At 37.9% G+C, this 14,976-nt stretch overlaps 1 protein-coding gene across 1 annotated transcript in view; it reads left to right on the plus strand.

The window, feature by feature from the left end:
- The first annotated feature begins 454 nt into the window (after nucleotides 1–454).
- Nucleotides 455–14,976, plus strand: part of SYTL3 (synaptotagmin like 3) — a 37,807-nt gene continuing 23,285 nt past the window's right edge. The window contains 4 exon segments of the mRNA XM_070733785.1: nucleotides 455–865; nucleotides 7,454–7,669; nucleotides 10,469–10,487; nucleotides 10,489–10,534. Coding sequence (XP_070589886.1) covers nucleotides 756–865; nucleotides 7,454–7,669; nucleotides 10,469–10,487; nucleotides 10,489–10,534 — 391 coding nt within the window. The 5' untranslated portion in view covers nucleotides 455–755.

Below are 14,976 nucleotides of genomic sequence, written 5' to 3' on the forward strand. Positions count from 1 at the left end.
TTGAATTAATGAATTAATATGCATTGGTGTAATATGAATTGCACATTGCTGGAAATAACAAAAGGACATCATCTTGATTTGTATGAGAGGGGTGTGGTCAGTTAGAATTGCATTGTTTTATGCAAAGCCATTTTATGTGCTTCCAAAGACATAGGCAAAGCATAATATATTCTCTCTCTCTCTCTCTCTCTCACACACACACACACACACACACAGAGCACACATGAAACTAGGAAACAGCCCTTTACCTTTTATTACTTTGCTTATTGTAATCAGCTATTAAATACTTTTTTTTAAAGCAACATGTAACAAATTGCACAGAAGGCGTATAAGCGTGGTAAAACTGAGCAATGATAAACCACATTTCATACCACACTTATGGACCAACAAAGTAATATAGTCAAAAGAACCAGGAGACATTAAACAAAAATATTCCCGTATCAATTTTCTACCAGAATTGCTAATTTATTTCTTTTATCAATTTAATGTTATTTCCAGTAGACTGGGAGCCTGAAATTCATTTCTTCATGGGAGAAAGCAGTCAACTGTTAATAAAGAAGAGCAGCTATGCTAAACAGATTATGAGTTTTTGAAAACAAAAGCTTGCGTGAAATACATATCTCTATTTTTACCGTTTGTAAAACAGACAATGCATAGCAAATGCTTCACTAATGAATGAAGGATGTAAGTTTTCATAACTCCTTTGCCTGCTGGATAACACTGGATTCTCTGTCTTATGAACGTCAGAAGAGAAGATGTCTCAAGAATTTAACCTTAACTTACTTAAGGAACTGGAGCAAGATATTGTTCTAAATGTCCTTTGCCGTGATGAAATATTGAGAAAACTGGAGGAACAAAGAGTAAGGTATGTGTGTGCTTATTTGGGAATGCAGGGCGCTGTTGTTTTCTGAGCTGTGTAAGCTAATCTACTGTTCAAAATATATGTATTATTTATTTATTTATTTATTTATTTATTTATTTGTCAAACATGTATAGGATCGTAGTAGTTTGTATAAACACAACATAAGTTAAAAAAAAGTAACTATAAAAGAAGACAATAGGACAATAGGACAGGAACAGTAGGCACAGTGCTGTGCTTATGCACGCCCCTTACAGACCTCTTAGAAACGGGGAGAGGTTGACTGTAGACAGTCTATGGTTAAAGTTTTTGGGGTTTGGGGAAGAAAGCACAGAGTCAGGTAGTGCATTCCAGGCATTGATCACTCTATTGCTGAAGTAATATTTTCTGCAGTCGAGTTTGGAGCTGTTTATATTTAGTTTGAATCTATTTTATACACATGTGTTGTTGCAGTTGAAGGTAAAGTAGTCATTAACAGGAATGTCATTTTGGTATATGATTTTATGAACTGCATTTAGATCAGATCGGAGATGACGTAGTTGTAAATTGTCTAATCCCAGTATTTCAAGTCTGGTGGAATAAGATATTTTGTTGCGAGTGGAGGAGTAAAAGACTCTTCTTGTGAAATTGTATTAATTGTACAGTGGTACCTCGAGATACGAGTTTAATTCGTTCCGGACCTGGGCTCTTAAGTCGAGCAGCTCTTATCTCAAACGACTTTTCCCCATAGGAATTAATGTAAATAATTTTAATTGGTTCCAGCCCTCAAAAAACTCACAAAGTTAGTCTAAATTATGCAGAAAGACATGTTTTTAATGAAGAAATGTACATGTACATATAAATGAATAATGAAGTTTCTTTCACTTAACTTGTAAACTTTCTTAAACTTTTAAATTTACATATGTTCAACTTCTCTGCCACCCAATCCTGTAGGACAGAGGTCCCCAACCCTTTTTGCACCAGGGACCGGCTTTAAGCGATCAAGAGAGGAATGGCTGAATGAATGGACGGAGGGTGGGAAGGAAGGAAGGAAAGAGGGAAGGGACAGGAACAGAGGAAGGAAGCAAGGAAACTTATGAAAGGGGAGAGTAAGAGAGGAATGAGTGAAGGGAGGGAGGGAGGGAAGAAGGTGGGAAGGAGAAAGAAAAGAAGAAATAGAGGAAGGGAAGGTAAAAAAGAGAAAGAAAAAGAGCAAGAAAGAAAGCTGCAAGCACCCCCCCGAGCCCCCCAGGCCGGCTGCAACCTTTTAAAACACCCGCACCGCTTCGCAGCTGTCTCCTGAAGCCGAACGCGGAAGTTAGCGTTTGGCTTCAGGAGACAGCTCCTTGGCGCTTGTATCTCGAATTTGGGCTTGTAAGTAGAACAAAAATATTTCTCCCCTCCCAGCTCTTATCTCGAGTTGCTCTTAAGTAGAGCAGCTCTTATGTCGGGGTTCCACTGTATTGTAATAATGTCTGGTAAGCAGACCAGGTTTCAGACAGGTGAGCTGTATTCCAGAATTGGTCTAACAAATGTTTTGTAAGCTCTGGTTAGCAATGTAATATTGGGAGAGAAGAAGCTACATAAGATTAGATTAACAACTCTTAGTGCCTTTTTGGCAATATTGTTACAGAGGGCTCTAGCATTTAGGCCATTGGATATGAGTACTCCAAGGTCTTTAACAGAGTGAGGGTCATCTACAAGTTCGTTTCCTCCAAGTTTGTATTTTGTATTCTGATTCTTTTTGCCAATGTGTAAGACAGAGCATTACGGTGGACGCGGAGTAAGCACACAGACACAGTAATGGGTTATAAAATGGGTCACATTTATTATAATCAAACAGGACCTGCAGAGATAAGACAAAGAGGGCGGAAATGTCAATCCAAATTTTCTGAGCAACTCTGGGCGAAGCCTCCTGCTGAGCAAAAGGGGGAGGTCACCTTGAACTTGAACTTGACCTCCCCCCTTTTGCTCCCTGCCACGCCCTTGCGTGTGGGGTGGCTCACCCACCCAGATACTCGACTCTAGGCGTGCGGTGGGTGAGCCCCAATGGCGTTTCCCCTCCATACCCGAGCCGGCCGAGCCCTGTAGCCATGTCGGGGAGTGGCCGTTCACCTTCCAAAAGGTACCCAAAGAAGATCACACAATTGCTGAAATCTCCATTTTCCGCCCTTTACCACTTTCCTGTGACCAGAGGGACGCTACCCCCCCCACTCACCTTTTCTGCCGCCGGTATCCTCCCATGTCCTGTGGCGCTCCTTGCGCCACCACAATCGCCACTGGCCTGAAGGCGGCCAATGGACCCTTGTTGGCTGAGATTTGAAGTTGTCAAATTGTTTGACCATTCTGCTACTTGACCAAGGTCTTTTTGAAGGTTAGCAGCATTGTTGGGGATGTTAAATAATTTAACATAATCAGCAAAGAGAACACAGTTGCTTATAGTATGATCACAAAGTTCGTTTATGTAAAATATGAAGAGTGTTGGTCCTGCCTTAAGGGACACCACTGTTGATAGGAGCAGAATTTGATATGGCACTTCCTATTTTGACCACTTGTTGTTTGTTAGACAGGATCATGGTTATCCAATCATGTAGGGATCCAGAGATGCCATAGGATTTTAGTTTCAGAAGTAGTTTATTGTGTACTACTGAATCAAAGGCTTTACAAAAGTCTATGTAAATTGTGTCTATTGTTTTACCTTGACCAAGTTAAGTGGTCCATATGTTTTTGCAGTGTAAGAGTTGTAGATTACAGGATAATTTTTTCCTGAAACCAAATTGTTTGTTGAAGAGTAGGTTATTAGTTTCTAATTGGAGTGTAATGGATTGGTTTATGATTGATTCCATGACTTTGCAGGTGATTCAACCCAAAGAGATTGGTCTGTAATTTTCAATGTTACTTGGATCTCCTTTTTTGAAGATAGGGATAACTGTGGATAGTGAGCATAGGTTGGGTAAGAAGCTAGTCCTGAAGGATTTAAAAAAAATTATGCTTAGAGGTTCGGTCAAGGTTGTGGAGGGATATTTAAAGAAATATATACATAGTCAATCAGGTCCAATAGATAGAGATGCCTTTCTAACATTATCTTCTGTAAAATTGATTTGTGTTAGATCGTTGAAGCTAATTGTGGTACAACTAGGAAATATTGGGCATGAGCTATTGCTGTTTACAAAGACTGAGCTGAAGAATGTGTTAAAGAGGTTGGCTTTAACTTTTTCATTGTTATAGTCTTTACCATTTGATCCTTTAAGGCAGACCTGGGCAAGATGCGGCCTGAGGGCCGGATGCAGCCCGCCAGCTGTCTGTGACCGGCCCGTGGAGGTCGGTCCAACTTTTCTAGATAAGAACCAGGTGTTTAAGATATAATATATAATATATAATTATATATATAATATATAATATAATATATAATTATAATTTATAATTATAATATAATTAATTCAGTTCTACCCAATAATATACAGTATTGGGTAGAACTGAGTTAATTATATTAGTCCGGCCCTCTAAAACCATCCCAATTTCTCATGCGGCCCTATGGCAAAATTAATTGCCCACCCCTGCTTTAAGGGATGGGATGGATCTTGAGTCTTTTGAGTTGGTTGTTTACAACGTTATATAAGGTACGTGTGGACTTTGTGGGTAGAAGGTTTACTTCTTGATGGATGTAATAATTGGTGCATTCAGAATTTATTTGGTAACACAGATTTTTGTAGCAGCTTTTAAAGTTTGCAATGTATCCTGCTTTGTTTTTTCACCAGAGATCTTTTTCTGGATTGTAGCTTCTTTATTTTTATGGGTAATTTATTTTCCTTGGTTTTGATGATTATTAGCGGTACATAGAATTTAATGACTCTTTGGATTTCAAGTAAAAATATATTGTAGTAGTCTTTGGCAGTATTACAGCCAGAGAATAGAATATGTCAATCAAGGATAGTGTATGCCAATAGAACACAATTATTACAGTTGCTTTACTGAGGACCAAAAAAAAATGGCATGCAAAAATGTACAAGTTTACTGTCCAGGTTTTTGAGTCATCCTGAATGCTTCTGTGGTAGGACAGTACAAAAACACCCTCTAGTGTTGGAATTTTAAATGAAATCATTTGTAGGAAAAAACCTAAGTGATTTCATAGATTAATTTAACGAACATGGTGATTTGCTTAAGAACTACTGCAAAAAAAAAAAAAAAAAGTAAAAACAAGTCGATCAAGTGCCCAACTTATTTTATGTCCATCATAACTCATGACTACCATTGGCAGGCTCCATTACTATCCTAAGTTGAGGACTATATATCACTTGTTACCAACTCTTATATTTCAGTTACTGTGATGAAAATGCTAGCTGATGACTTAATACGTTCTAAGAAGATAAAAACACCAGAGTAAAACTGGTTTCTGGTTTTGTCGTTTCCTCTTCTCTAAAGTTAGAAGCGGTCAATCTGCCACTCTCTAAATAACTGGTTCTTTTTCTTCCTCTTTTATGTGGATTGTTGGGTTACAGGCTCTGCAGCAGTTTGGGTGCCTTCTCAACATTTCAAACAGGCAGAAGCAGAGATATTAGTAGACCAAGTTCCAAGTGTTTTTGTGGGGTTGGGTAGTGAAACTGGTGCTGTGTAGAAGTGCCATCATTCATTGCTAGTGGAGTCAGCATGGCAATTAAGAATTTTTGGGAAAAATATAAGGCTTTTGATGCCTCCATGCTGATTTTCAACATAAAGAGTGTACAGTATCAGAAATTTAAATATTAAGAAAGCATACCATTCAGTAAAGCAACTGTAATAATTAGCCAACAATCTTTAAACATGAAAACAGAATTTCATGTTCAAAACCAGTCACTTTTTAAAAATTCATTAAATTCATAAGGCTCCTTAACTAATGATGGATTGATACTGTATTGGACAAACATATTCTTGAGGGCAAAGTTGCACAAATAATGGGAGACCAATAATGATATTGAATCATTCATTCTAGTAGTAAGACAGATCTTAATGCTAGTGCAATGTTATATGCTTGCAGGGAGTTCTTCACTATGATTGGTTTGGTTTACTACAAATATCACCCCCAAATTATGGGAAACTCATAATTGATCTTTCAGAGGAACTGCGACCCTATTCACAACAGAGTAAATGGGTTATTTATCAGCTTTCCCACCAATTAAAATTTCAATTAATTCTCCCTCCTCGAAACGCTTTTCAGAGAATATTTCATGGTTTATCTATGATCTATAGATGAAAATGCAAACTAGAACTTGTTTCTGCATTGATAAGGCTAGATCAGAGGTGTGCGTTGTTGACTTGCTCAAAATGCTACGTAGCCTTAACATTAGGATCACACTGCAAAAATGGGAGGAGTGGTGAGAGCCAAGTTTAGAAGGAGGGTTTAGAGGTTTTAATCGGTGACATTGTTCGATAGTGTCATTGATGCAATTGACATGAATTTCAGCAAATTTTGGGAGACAGTGGAAGACAGGAAGCCTAGTGTACTATGATCCATGGGGTCGTGGAGAGTCGGACATGACTTAGCAACTGAACAGCAATAAATAGAGGTTTTAAGTATTTTGAAGAGTTAGACACTAGAGTGGCAAAAGAGTTTTGCCCTTAAACTGGCATATCTTCTAGAGCAGAGGTCCAGATTTGGCCCTAACCATTCTGGGAGGTTTAGAGTTCTACATAAGGAACATGCTGTTTGAGATCCTTTGGAATCCAAATCTCCAGATTCTTTCCTTTCCCTTATCCAGTTTATTTAGGGATGTGAGAGGGGTTGTAAGCAGTGATGAGATTCAAATAATTTAACAACTGGTTCTCTGCCCTAACAACCAGTTCACCAAGCTTCTCAAAATGTTTCCCGAATTGGTGCAAACTGGCTGAATAGCACCGCTGGAAGATAGAATAACATTTGCAGTGCCCCATATGCGGAAGCCATTGGGAAATATAGAAACTGTTAAATATGCATGGAAGCAATGTAAATAAGTTGAATGTGGATTGAGCGTTCTGATTGGTTGAAACAATGACAGTTGAGTTTAGGCGGGAAAGTGAAAGTATATAAGGAGCGCTCTGACACTGTTACAGTCAGTCGCGTTCTGAGCTGAAGTCACTTTCCAAAAAGAGCTTTCTCCTGCTGAGCCAAATAAAGAATTTAAAAGAACCGATTGCCTCAGTCTTCTTCAGAAACAATTTAAGTACAGGGTCAGATTTCCAGATTTCCAGTCAGGACAAATTGGAATCTACCTAATGTCAAGTCATTCAGATCATTCAAGCCATGTAGCTCAAGATTCTATTTTTCATGAGAATCTGTAGCTTGACACCCTTCCTGGTTCTTCTTGTTCCCCGAGCAAGTAAGAATCAAATTAAAATATATCCAACTCCTCAGAATCATCCAAAATTGCTGGGAATTCAGATGCTATCATCTTCTCGAAAACCTTGTTCAAGAATGGGTCATTAAATATTCTGGGGTAATTTCCCAGGCAATTGACATTGGAGATTTAGAAGGGTTCCTTTCCATGGAACTCAGAGTATCACAATTCACAAGTAAAGCTTACTAATTAAAATTTGTAGCACTGGTGTATCTCCCATCTGACAAATGTGTAAATATTCTTATTTCTTTCTGGCCAACTACAGCAAACTGAAAACCCAACTGCAGCAACTTTGGCGGAAAGGAACAAAAAATGCCAACTATGGATCTCAGAAACGGTCCTGTGCCCGTTGTCAGAAGCCGTTTGGAATCCTGATTGATAGAGGAGCAGTGTGCAAAGGATGCAGCCATCTTATATGCTCTCAATGTCGCATTACTGTAAACGCCTTTCTGTGGAAATGCACTGTCTGCTGTGCTTCTGAGTAAGAACCTATCTTACAATTGCTGGTTATTCATCATCATCATCATCATCATTATTATTATTATTATTATTATTATTATTATTATTATTATTATTATTATTATTTGTTCTGTCGGGCTCTCTGGTAGACTCCTCCCAAAAATTCACAGGTACAAATTTCAGACACACACATGTTTGAAAATTCAAAACAATGTTCTTTATAATGAAAATTCACTTAAATCAAGCCCTCTTTTGGTATAGCAAAGAGCGCTCGTCTCCAAGCAAACTGGTAATTTGTACAAATCCCTTATCAGTTCTGTGATACTTGTGAGGCAATTCACAGTCCTTCTTCTTTCACAAAGTGAAACACACTTTGCCCTGGTTTAGTTTCAAAGCGGGGAAAAATCAGCACACAAAAGGTCAAAGTCAGTAAAGCTGTCACGAAACAGAACGATCAGATAATCCTCCACAATGGCCAAACCCACAGGCTGCTATTTATAGCAGCCTCACTAATTACCACAGCCCCACCCAACCACAGGTGGCCTCATTTTCTTTGATAATAATCTCTCAGTTGTTGCTGCCTATGCATCGCTCTCCGCATGCGTGGCTGTATCATTAACTCTTGTTCTGAATCCAAGGAGGAGCTAGATAATTGATCTCCTTCTGAGCTGTCTGCCCCACTCTCCTCCTCCCTGTCACTCATGTCTTCTTGGTCAGAGGAGCCTTCATCAGCAGATTCCACCGGGGGCAAAACAGGCCTGCAGCATGTGGATGTCTCCCCCACATCCACAGTCTTTGAGGCAGGAGCTGGGCCAGAGCTAACCACAACAATTATTATTTATTAGATTTGTAGACTCAGGGCGGCTTACAGCAATGATAAAAACAATATATAACGACAAATCTAATAGTTAGAATCTAAAATAACAATAATACATTTAAAAAGTCTAAAAAACAAGAAACCCCAATATATTAAAAAAACATCCATACAGTCATATCATACACAGAAAACTACATAGGCAGGGAAAGATGTCTCAGTGCCCCCACGCTTGATGACAGAGGTGGGTTTTAAGGAGTTTACGAAAGGCAAGGAGGGGTGGGGGCAGTTCTAATCTCTGGAGGGAGCTGATTCCAGAGGGTCGGAGCCACCACAGAAAAGGCTCTTCCTCTGAGTCCCGCCAAACGACATTGTTTAGTTGACAGGACCCGGAGGAGACCAACTCTGTGGGACTTAACCGGTCGCTGGGATTCGTGCGGCAGAAGGCGGTCTCGTAGATACCCTGGTCTGGTGCCATGAAGGGCTTTATAGGTGATGACTAACACTTTGAATTGTGACCGGAAACTGATTGGCAACCAATGCAGACTGCGGAGTGTTGGGAGTAACATGGGCATATTTGGGAAAGCCCATGATTGCTCTCGCAGCTGCATTCTGCACGATCTGAAGTTTCCGAATACTCTTCAAAGGTAGCCCCATGTAGAGAGCGTTACAGTAGTCGAGCCTCAAGGTGATGAGGGCATGAGTGAATGTGAGCAGTGACTCCCGGTCCAAATAGAGTCGCACCAGGCGAATCTGGGCAAACGCCCCCCTCGCCACAGCTTTAGTAACTTTCTGATATGAAAACACATCAAACTTAGGTACAGGTGGTCCTTCACTTACAGCAGTTCATTTAGTGACATCCCCATAATTTGGATGTTTGATAACTGACTCACATTTATGATGGTTGTAGTGTCCCAGGGTCATGTGCTTCTGACAGACAAGATTCACTTAATAACCGTGTTAATCAATTTAAGAACTGTGTGATTCACTTAACAAATGTGGTGAGAAAAACGTGGCAAAACTCACTGAACAAATTTATTATTTAACAACATAAATTTTGGGCTCAGTGATTGCAAGTTGAGGGCCACCTGTATATATTTGACAATGGGAACTCCTATCTTGGGAATCAGATTTATAGGCGTTTCTGAACAGCCAGTTGCTGAAAATGGCAGAACGGCTTGATAAAGGATAAGTCTGCAGTTTCAGAAGAAGAATTGGAAGAATACAGGTCCCAAGGAGCAGGTGTGGGGGTTCCACTTACCTTTCGCCCATGTCCCCCATGCAAATTCACTTCTGCACATGCTCAGAAGGTTGTTTCAGCATGAAACACAGCTGGTGAGCTGCTCGGCTGTGCTTTGGGCTTTGGGTGAAGAAATAAAGGTCGGTATTAACTGGGGGGTAGTGGGAGGGTTTTTTTTCAAAGCAGAGGATGAGGAGAAGCCATCCAAACATCGAAAAAATCACTGAAAATTCTGAAAAAAATATGGCAGCACACACAGACCGGCACAGACTGAACTGGATCCACGACTCCATATACACATCACCAGTGGGTTGCTAACGGTTTGGGCGATCTGGTTCGAACCAGGAGGAACCCAACTCTGCTGAGGAGGGAAGAAAAAAAGGGTTGAAGTGGGTACATATATGAGCTAACTTTCAGGAAAAACTAATTTTGTTTTATTTATTAATACAATTATTATAGAGCCAGAAGCCAAATACTTACAGTGTCTGAATGGAGTTTCAAAAATAAATTGCAGCTATATTGAGAGAATTCATATTCTCTCAATATGAATTATTGCAAGATTTGAAAAGAAAGGGATTGTGTATGCTACTGCGAAGTCACAGAATACATAACTTTGATTATGCAAGAGTTGATGTTCCACTGCTCTTGATCACCATGATGGAATTGATTTGACTTTAAAAATAACTAGTCCATTTGTTGTTCCTAAAGTCATCCTTGAAAAAGGCATGTAAAAAATTCAAATAAGCACTTATTTTGTTTATTTGCAGGTCTGTTAAAGTGAAAACAGGGTGAATGGTTCTTTGAGGAGCGAGCAAAGAAATTCCCAACTGAAGGTATCAACTAAAAACGGAAGCATTAAGTCATATGCCAGATAAATTGATAAATTTGATAAGTTTCTCCTTCTAATTCATGTTTTGTCTTAGCAAAAACAGTCTTCAAGAATGCAAATCTAGAAGTATCGAGATTTTGAAAGGCAATTTTTTTGACCTATTAATAGTAGTAATTGTATTGAATTTCTTATATTCACCTTGCCTTAGCTATAGATATATATGCATTTGTCATAGATAATAACACTCAACTGCTTACCAGTAGATTAGAAACATAGAAACATAGAAGTCTGACGGCAGAAAAAGACCTCATGATCCATCTAGTCTGCCTTTATACTATTTTTTGTATTTTATCTTAGGATGGATCTATGTTTATCCCAGGCATGTTTAAATTCAGTTACTGTGGATTTACCAACCAGGTCTGCTGGAAGTTTGTTCCAAGGATCTACTACTCTTTCAGTAAAATAATATTTTCTCATGTTGCTTTTGATCTTTCCCCCAACTAACTTCAGATTGTGTCCCCTTGTTCTTGTGTTCACTTTCCTATTAAAAACACTTCCCTCCTGAACCTTATTTGACCCTTTGACATATTTAAATGTTTCAATCATGTCCCCCCTTTCCCTTCTGTCCTCCAGACTATACAGATTGAGTTCATTAAGTCTTTCCTGATACGTTTTATGCTTAAGACCTTCCACCAATTTTGTAGCCCGTCTTTGGACCCGTTCAATTTTGTCAATATCTTTTTGTAGGTGAGGTCTCCCGAACTGAACACAGTATTCCAAATTTGGTCTCACCAGCACTCTATATACACCTTCCTTTTTTTAAAAAAAACTATCATGAGAATTTTCTTAAGTGGATATTTCTATGCATGCTCTTAGAAACATAGAAACATAGAAGTCTGACGGCAGAAAAAGACCTCCTGGTCCATCTAGTCTGCCCTTATACTATTTTCTGTATTTTATCTTAGGATGGATCTATGTTTATCCCAGGCATGTTTAAATTCAGTTACTGTGGATTTACCAACCAGGTCTGCTGGAAGTTTGTTCCAAGGATCTACTACTCTTTCAGTAAAATAATATTTTCTCATGTTGCTTTTGATCTTTCCCCCAACTAACTTCAGATTGTGTCCCCTTGTTCTTGTGTTCACTTTCCTATTAAAAACACTTCCCTCCTGAACCTTATTTGACCCTTTGACATATTTAAATGTTTCAATCATGTCCCCCCTTTTCCTTCTGTCCTCCAGACTATACAGATTGAGTTCATGAAGTCTTTCCTGATACGTTTTATGCTTAAGACCTTCCACCATTCTTGTAGCCCGTCTTTGGACCCGTTCAATTTTGTCAATATCTTTTTGTAGGTGAGGTCTCCCGAACTGAACACAGTATTCCAATGTGGTCTCACCAGCACTCTATATACACCTTCCTTTAAAAAAAAACTATCATGAGAATTTTCTTAAGTGGAAATTTCTATGCATGCTCTTGCCACAACTGCCTACATACCAACTGTCATTGCTTACTTGGCTTCCTAATCTTTTCTCCATCTACCCAATTAATTCCAGAGCATTTCTCTTCCAAAAAACACTGGAAGATAGAGGTCAAATTGAATTTTGTTCTAGTTGCAAAAAAGGGACATTTGTTCAAAGGCACTGTTGCTGTTGAGATCCAGAAGATGAAGGAGGGTTGTTGTGGATGTTTTTAGTATATTTTTAAAAATAATAGAAAAGAGAAGAAAGGAAATGCAATTTAAACATAAGATGGGGAAAAGAAAAGAGGAAATTATGAAAAAGAATTAATATTACAATTATTTTTATAACAACAACAACAACGTACAGTAGACACCAATACCACCGACAACAACAACAACGTACACCAGACATCATGATTGTGGAGAAAAAGAAAGTATAGAGCATCAACATTGCAATCCCAGGAGACAGCAGAATTGAGGAGAAGCAGCTAGAGAAATTTGTGAAATATAAAGGTCTGAAAATTGAGCTGCAACGACCCTGGCATAAGCCAGTGAAAGTGGTCCCAGTGGTCCTTGGCACGTTGGGTGCAGTGCCAAAAGATCTCAGCAGACATTTGAAAACCATTGGAATTGACAAAATTTCCATCTGTCAATTGCAATTGCTTTACTGGGATCGGCATACATAATTCGCCGCTACATCACACAGTCTTAGGTGCTTGGGAAGCACCCGATTGGCGATGAAATACGAAATCCAGTATAGTGATCTCGTTTGCTGCGTTGTATTGTTAATAATAATAATAATAATAATAATAATAATAATAATAATATATAAGTTAATTTTAATTACATTTCAAATGTATATATTCAACAATGTTAGTAGGAACAAGATCAGTGATGGGCTCCTATGGGTACAATCGGGTACGTAGTACCGGTAACAAAATTTGGACTCCACCCAAGAGCACCCAATTTGCACTGAAAGATTTTGAAACAAAATGCATAAACCATGCCCACAGTGTGGTAGTAAAAATTTTGGTAGCCCATCACTGAACAAGATATATAAAAAATCTAAATCTAGGTATATACTTAAAAGTATAACCACCAAGAGAAATCATTTTTATTTTTATTTGTAAAGGCACCAACTCGTCGTATTTTGACATAATGTTACTCTCCTGATGCCATTGTCCCACCTTGATTATTAGATCCATCAGATTGCTTCTTCTTTCTCTTCAACAGTTCTTGCTAGGCTTTGGGTTGGGGTAGGATATAATGGGAAAACCCCCAGAAAAATCTAGTTATTTGTCTGTGAAATATTGTCTGTTAAAATTGGTTTTTTTCAGCTAGATTTTTTTTATATCAATCTTTTTCCCACCTCAAGATGTAGAAGACACCTCCAGGTCAACTGACTAGAAATTATGCAATATCAAATTCTATAAACTTAAAAGGGAATCAACTTGGGGAAGATAACATTTCCTAGATTGACAGTTTAAAATGGGGAAAGCTGAATTTTTGAATGGAGAAATTTGGCAATCAAGAACAATGATTTGTTCTTTGATAAGGACAAATAACTTTCTAAATATGCAAAGTAACTCATATAATCCTTTGTTTTCCTAGAAAAGTACTGGACGTCTAGCAGTTTTCAGTGCAAATTATTGATTATTGAATTTACAAATGAGATGTTATTTTATAAATTCAAACAGTGCCCTCTTTTGGCACTTCATCATAATGCCAAAGAAATTATTCAGTTTTAAATGCAATTCAATATAATATAATCATTATGATGGTACAATTTAGGAAAAAACCTGCTAAATTACTAAGAGTTCATACTAATCCAGTTCTAAAATGCAGCATAATATTAACTTGTCCTGCTAGAGAAAAGACTTCCCTTAGCATAGAACTACCACATCTACAATATACATGAAATGTAGAACTCTTTACTCTTTATTTTATGACCACTTGTTTGCATTTTTACAGTCCAGCTATAGCAATGTCACATTAGCAGAATGGACAAAGAAGTTTTCTTCCTTACATTTGTGCTTTCAAAATCTGCTTCATAATTATGGGATGTCCTGCAGTAGATTGGGATGGAAGCACAATGGGATGGGATGGACAGGAAAGGAAAATTCAGTTGTAAATGTTGGATTCTATTTATCTAGCCTGGTATGTCATCCAGAATTAGAATTCAAATAAACTCAAATAGTTTGAAGATTGTTTTTGCAAATTGATTTCTCAGTCTTGAAAAATGAAAAAAAAATGAATGGGAAATAATATCTCTTGATAAAAAAAACCTTAAAATTTGGAACAATAACTAGAAACTGAATAAATGTAAAAAATGGTCCAGAAATAACCTACTACCCATGATTGTGCTTATGCCCCATTGAAATCAGCTGATTTCAATAGGGTAGGCTGTAGGTGTATAAAGAGGTAAACCTTAATTATAACTCACTTGAAGCCAAAATAATTTAACAGACTAGTAATATAATAGTAATATGACTATTAATCATAATAGCAATAATTATTATCTGTTAATTCCCCTTGGGTTCAGTTTACAGTATTTATAATTATACAAAGCCAATAAACTCTTGATATATTTGGCACAGTGTTAACAATAAGGAACTGTAGAAAGTAGGACTATAGATCAATTCCATCTTTTCATAGAAAACTAATCACCTACACTTTCATGTATTGCTTAGTAATAAATTAATTTTAAAACTTCAAACAAATGTATTTTATCTGTTGTAAAGATTTGTGGCATTAGTGTAGTATTTTTCACATAATGCAAAAACATTATTTGAAAAACAAGATACCTATCTAACAGGGGTAAATAAATAAGCAAAACAATCTTTTTAGAAGAAATTTCCAGGCTGCATTTCAACTGAAATATGAAACATGACTAACCATGAGTAACCATGACAAATATAAGAAAATAAATTTAGTCCAGCAACTAATGCTAACCCCAACAGCAACTCGCCTCGAGTCCTCAGAGA

This window comes from Erythrolamprus reginae, chromosome 1 (genome assembly GCF_031021105.1).
Source record: "Erythrolamprus reginae isolate rEryReg1 chromosome 1, rEryReg1.hap1, whole genome shotgun sequence".
NCBI classification, from domain to species: Eukaryota; Metazoa; Chordata; class Lepidosauria; order Squamata; family Dipsadidae; genus Erythrolamprus; species Erythrolamprus reginae.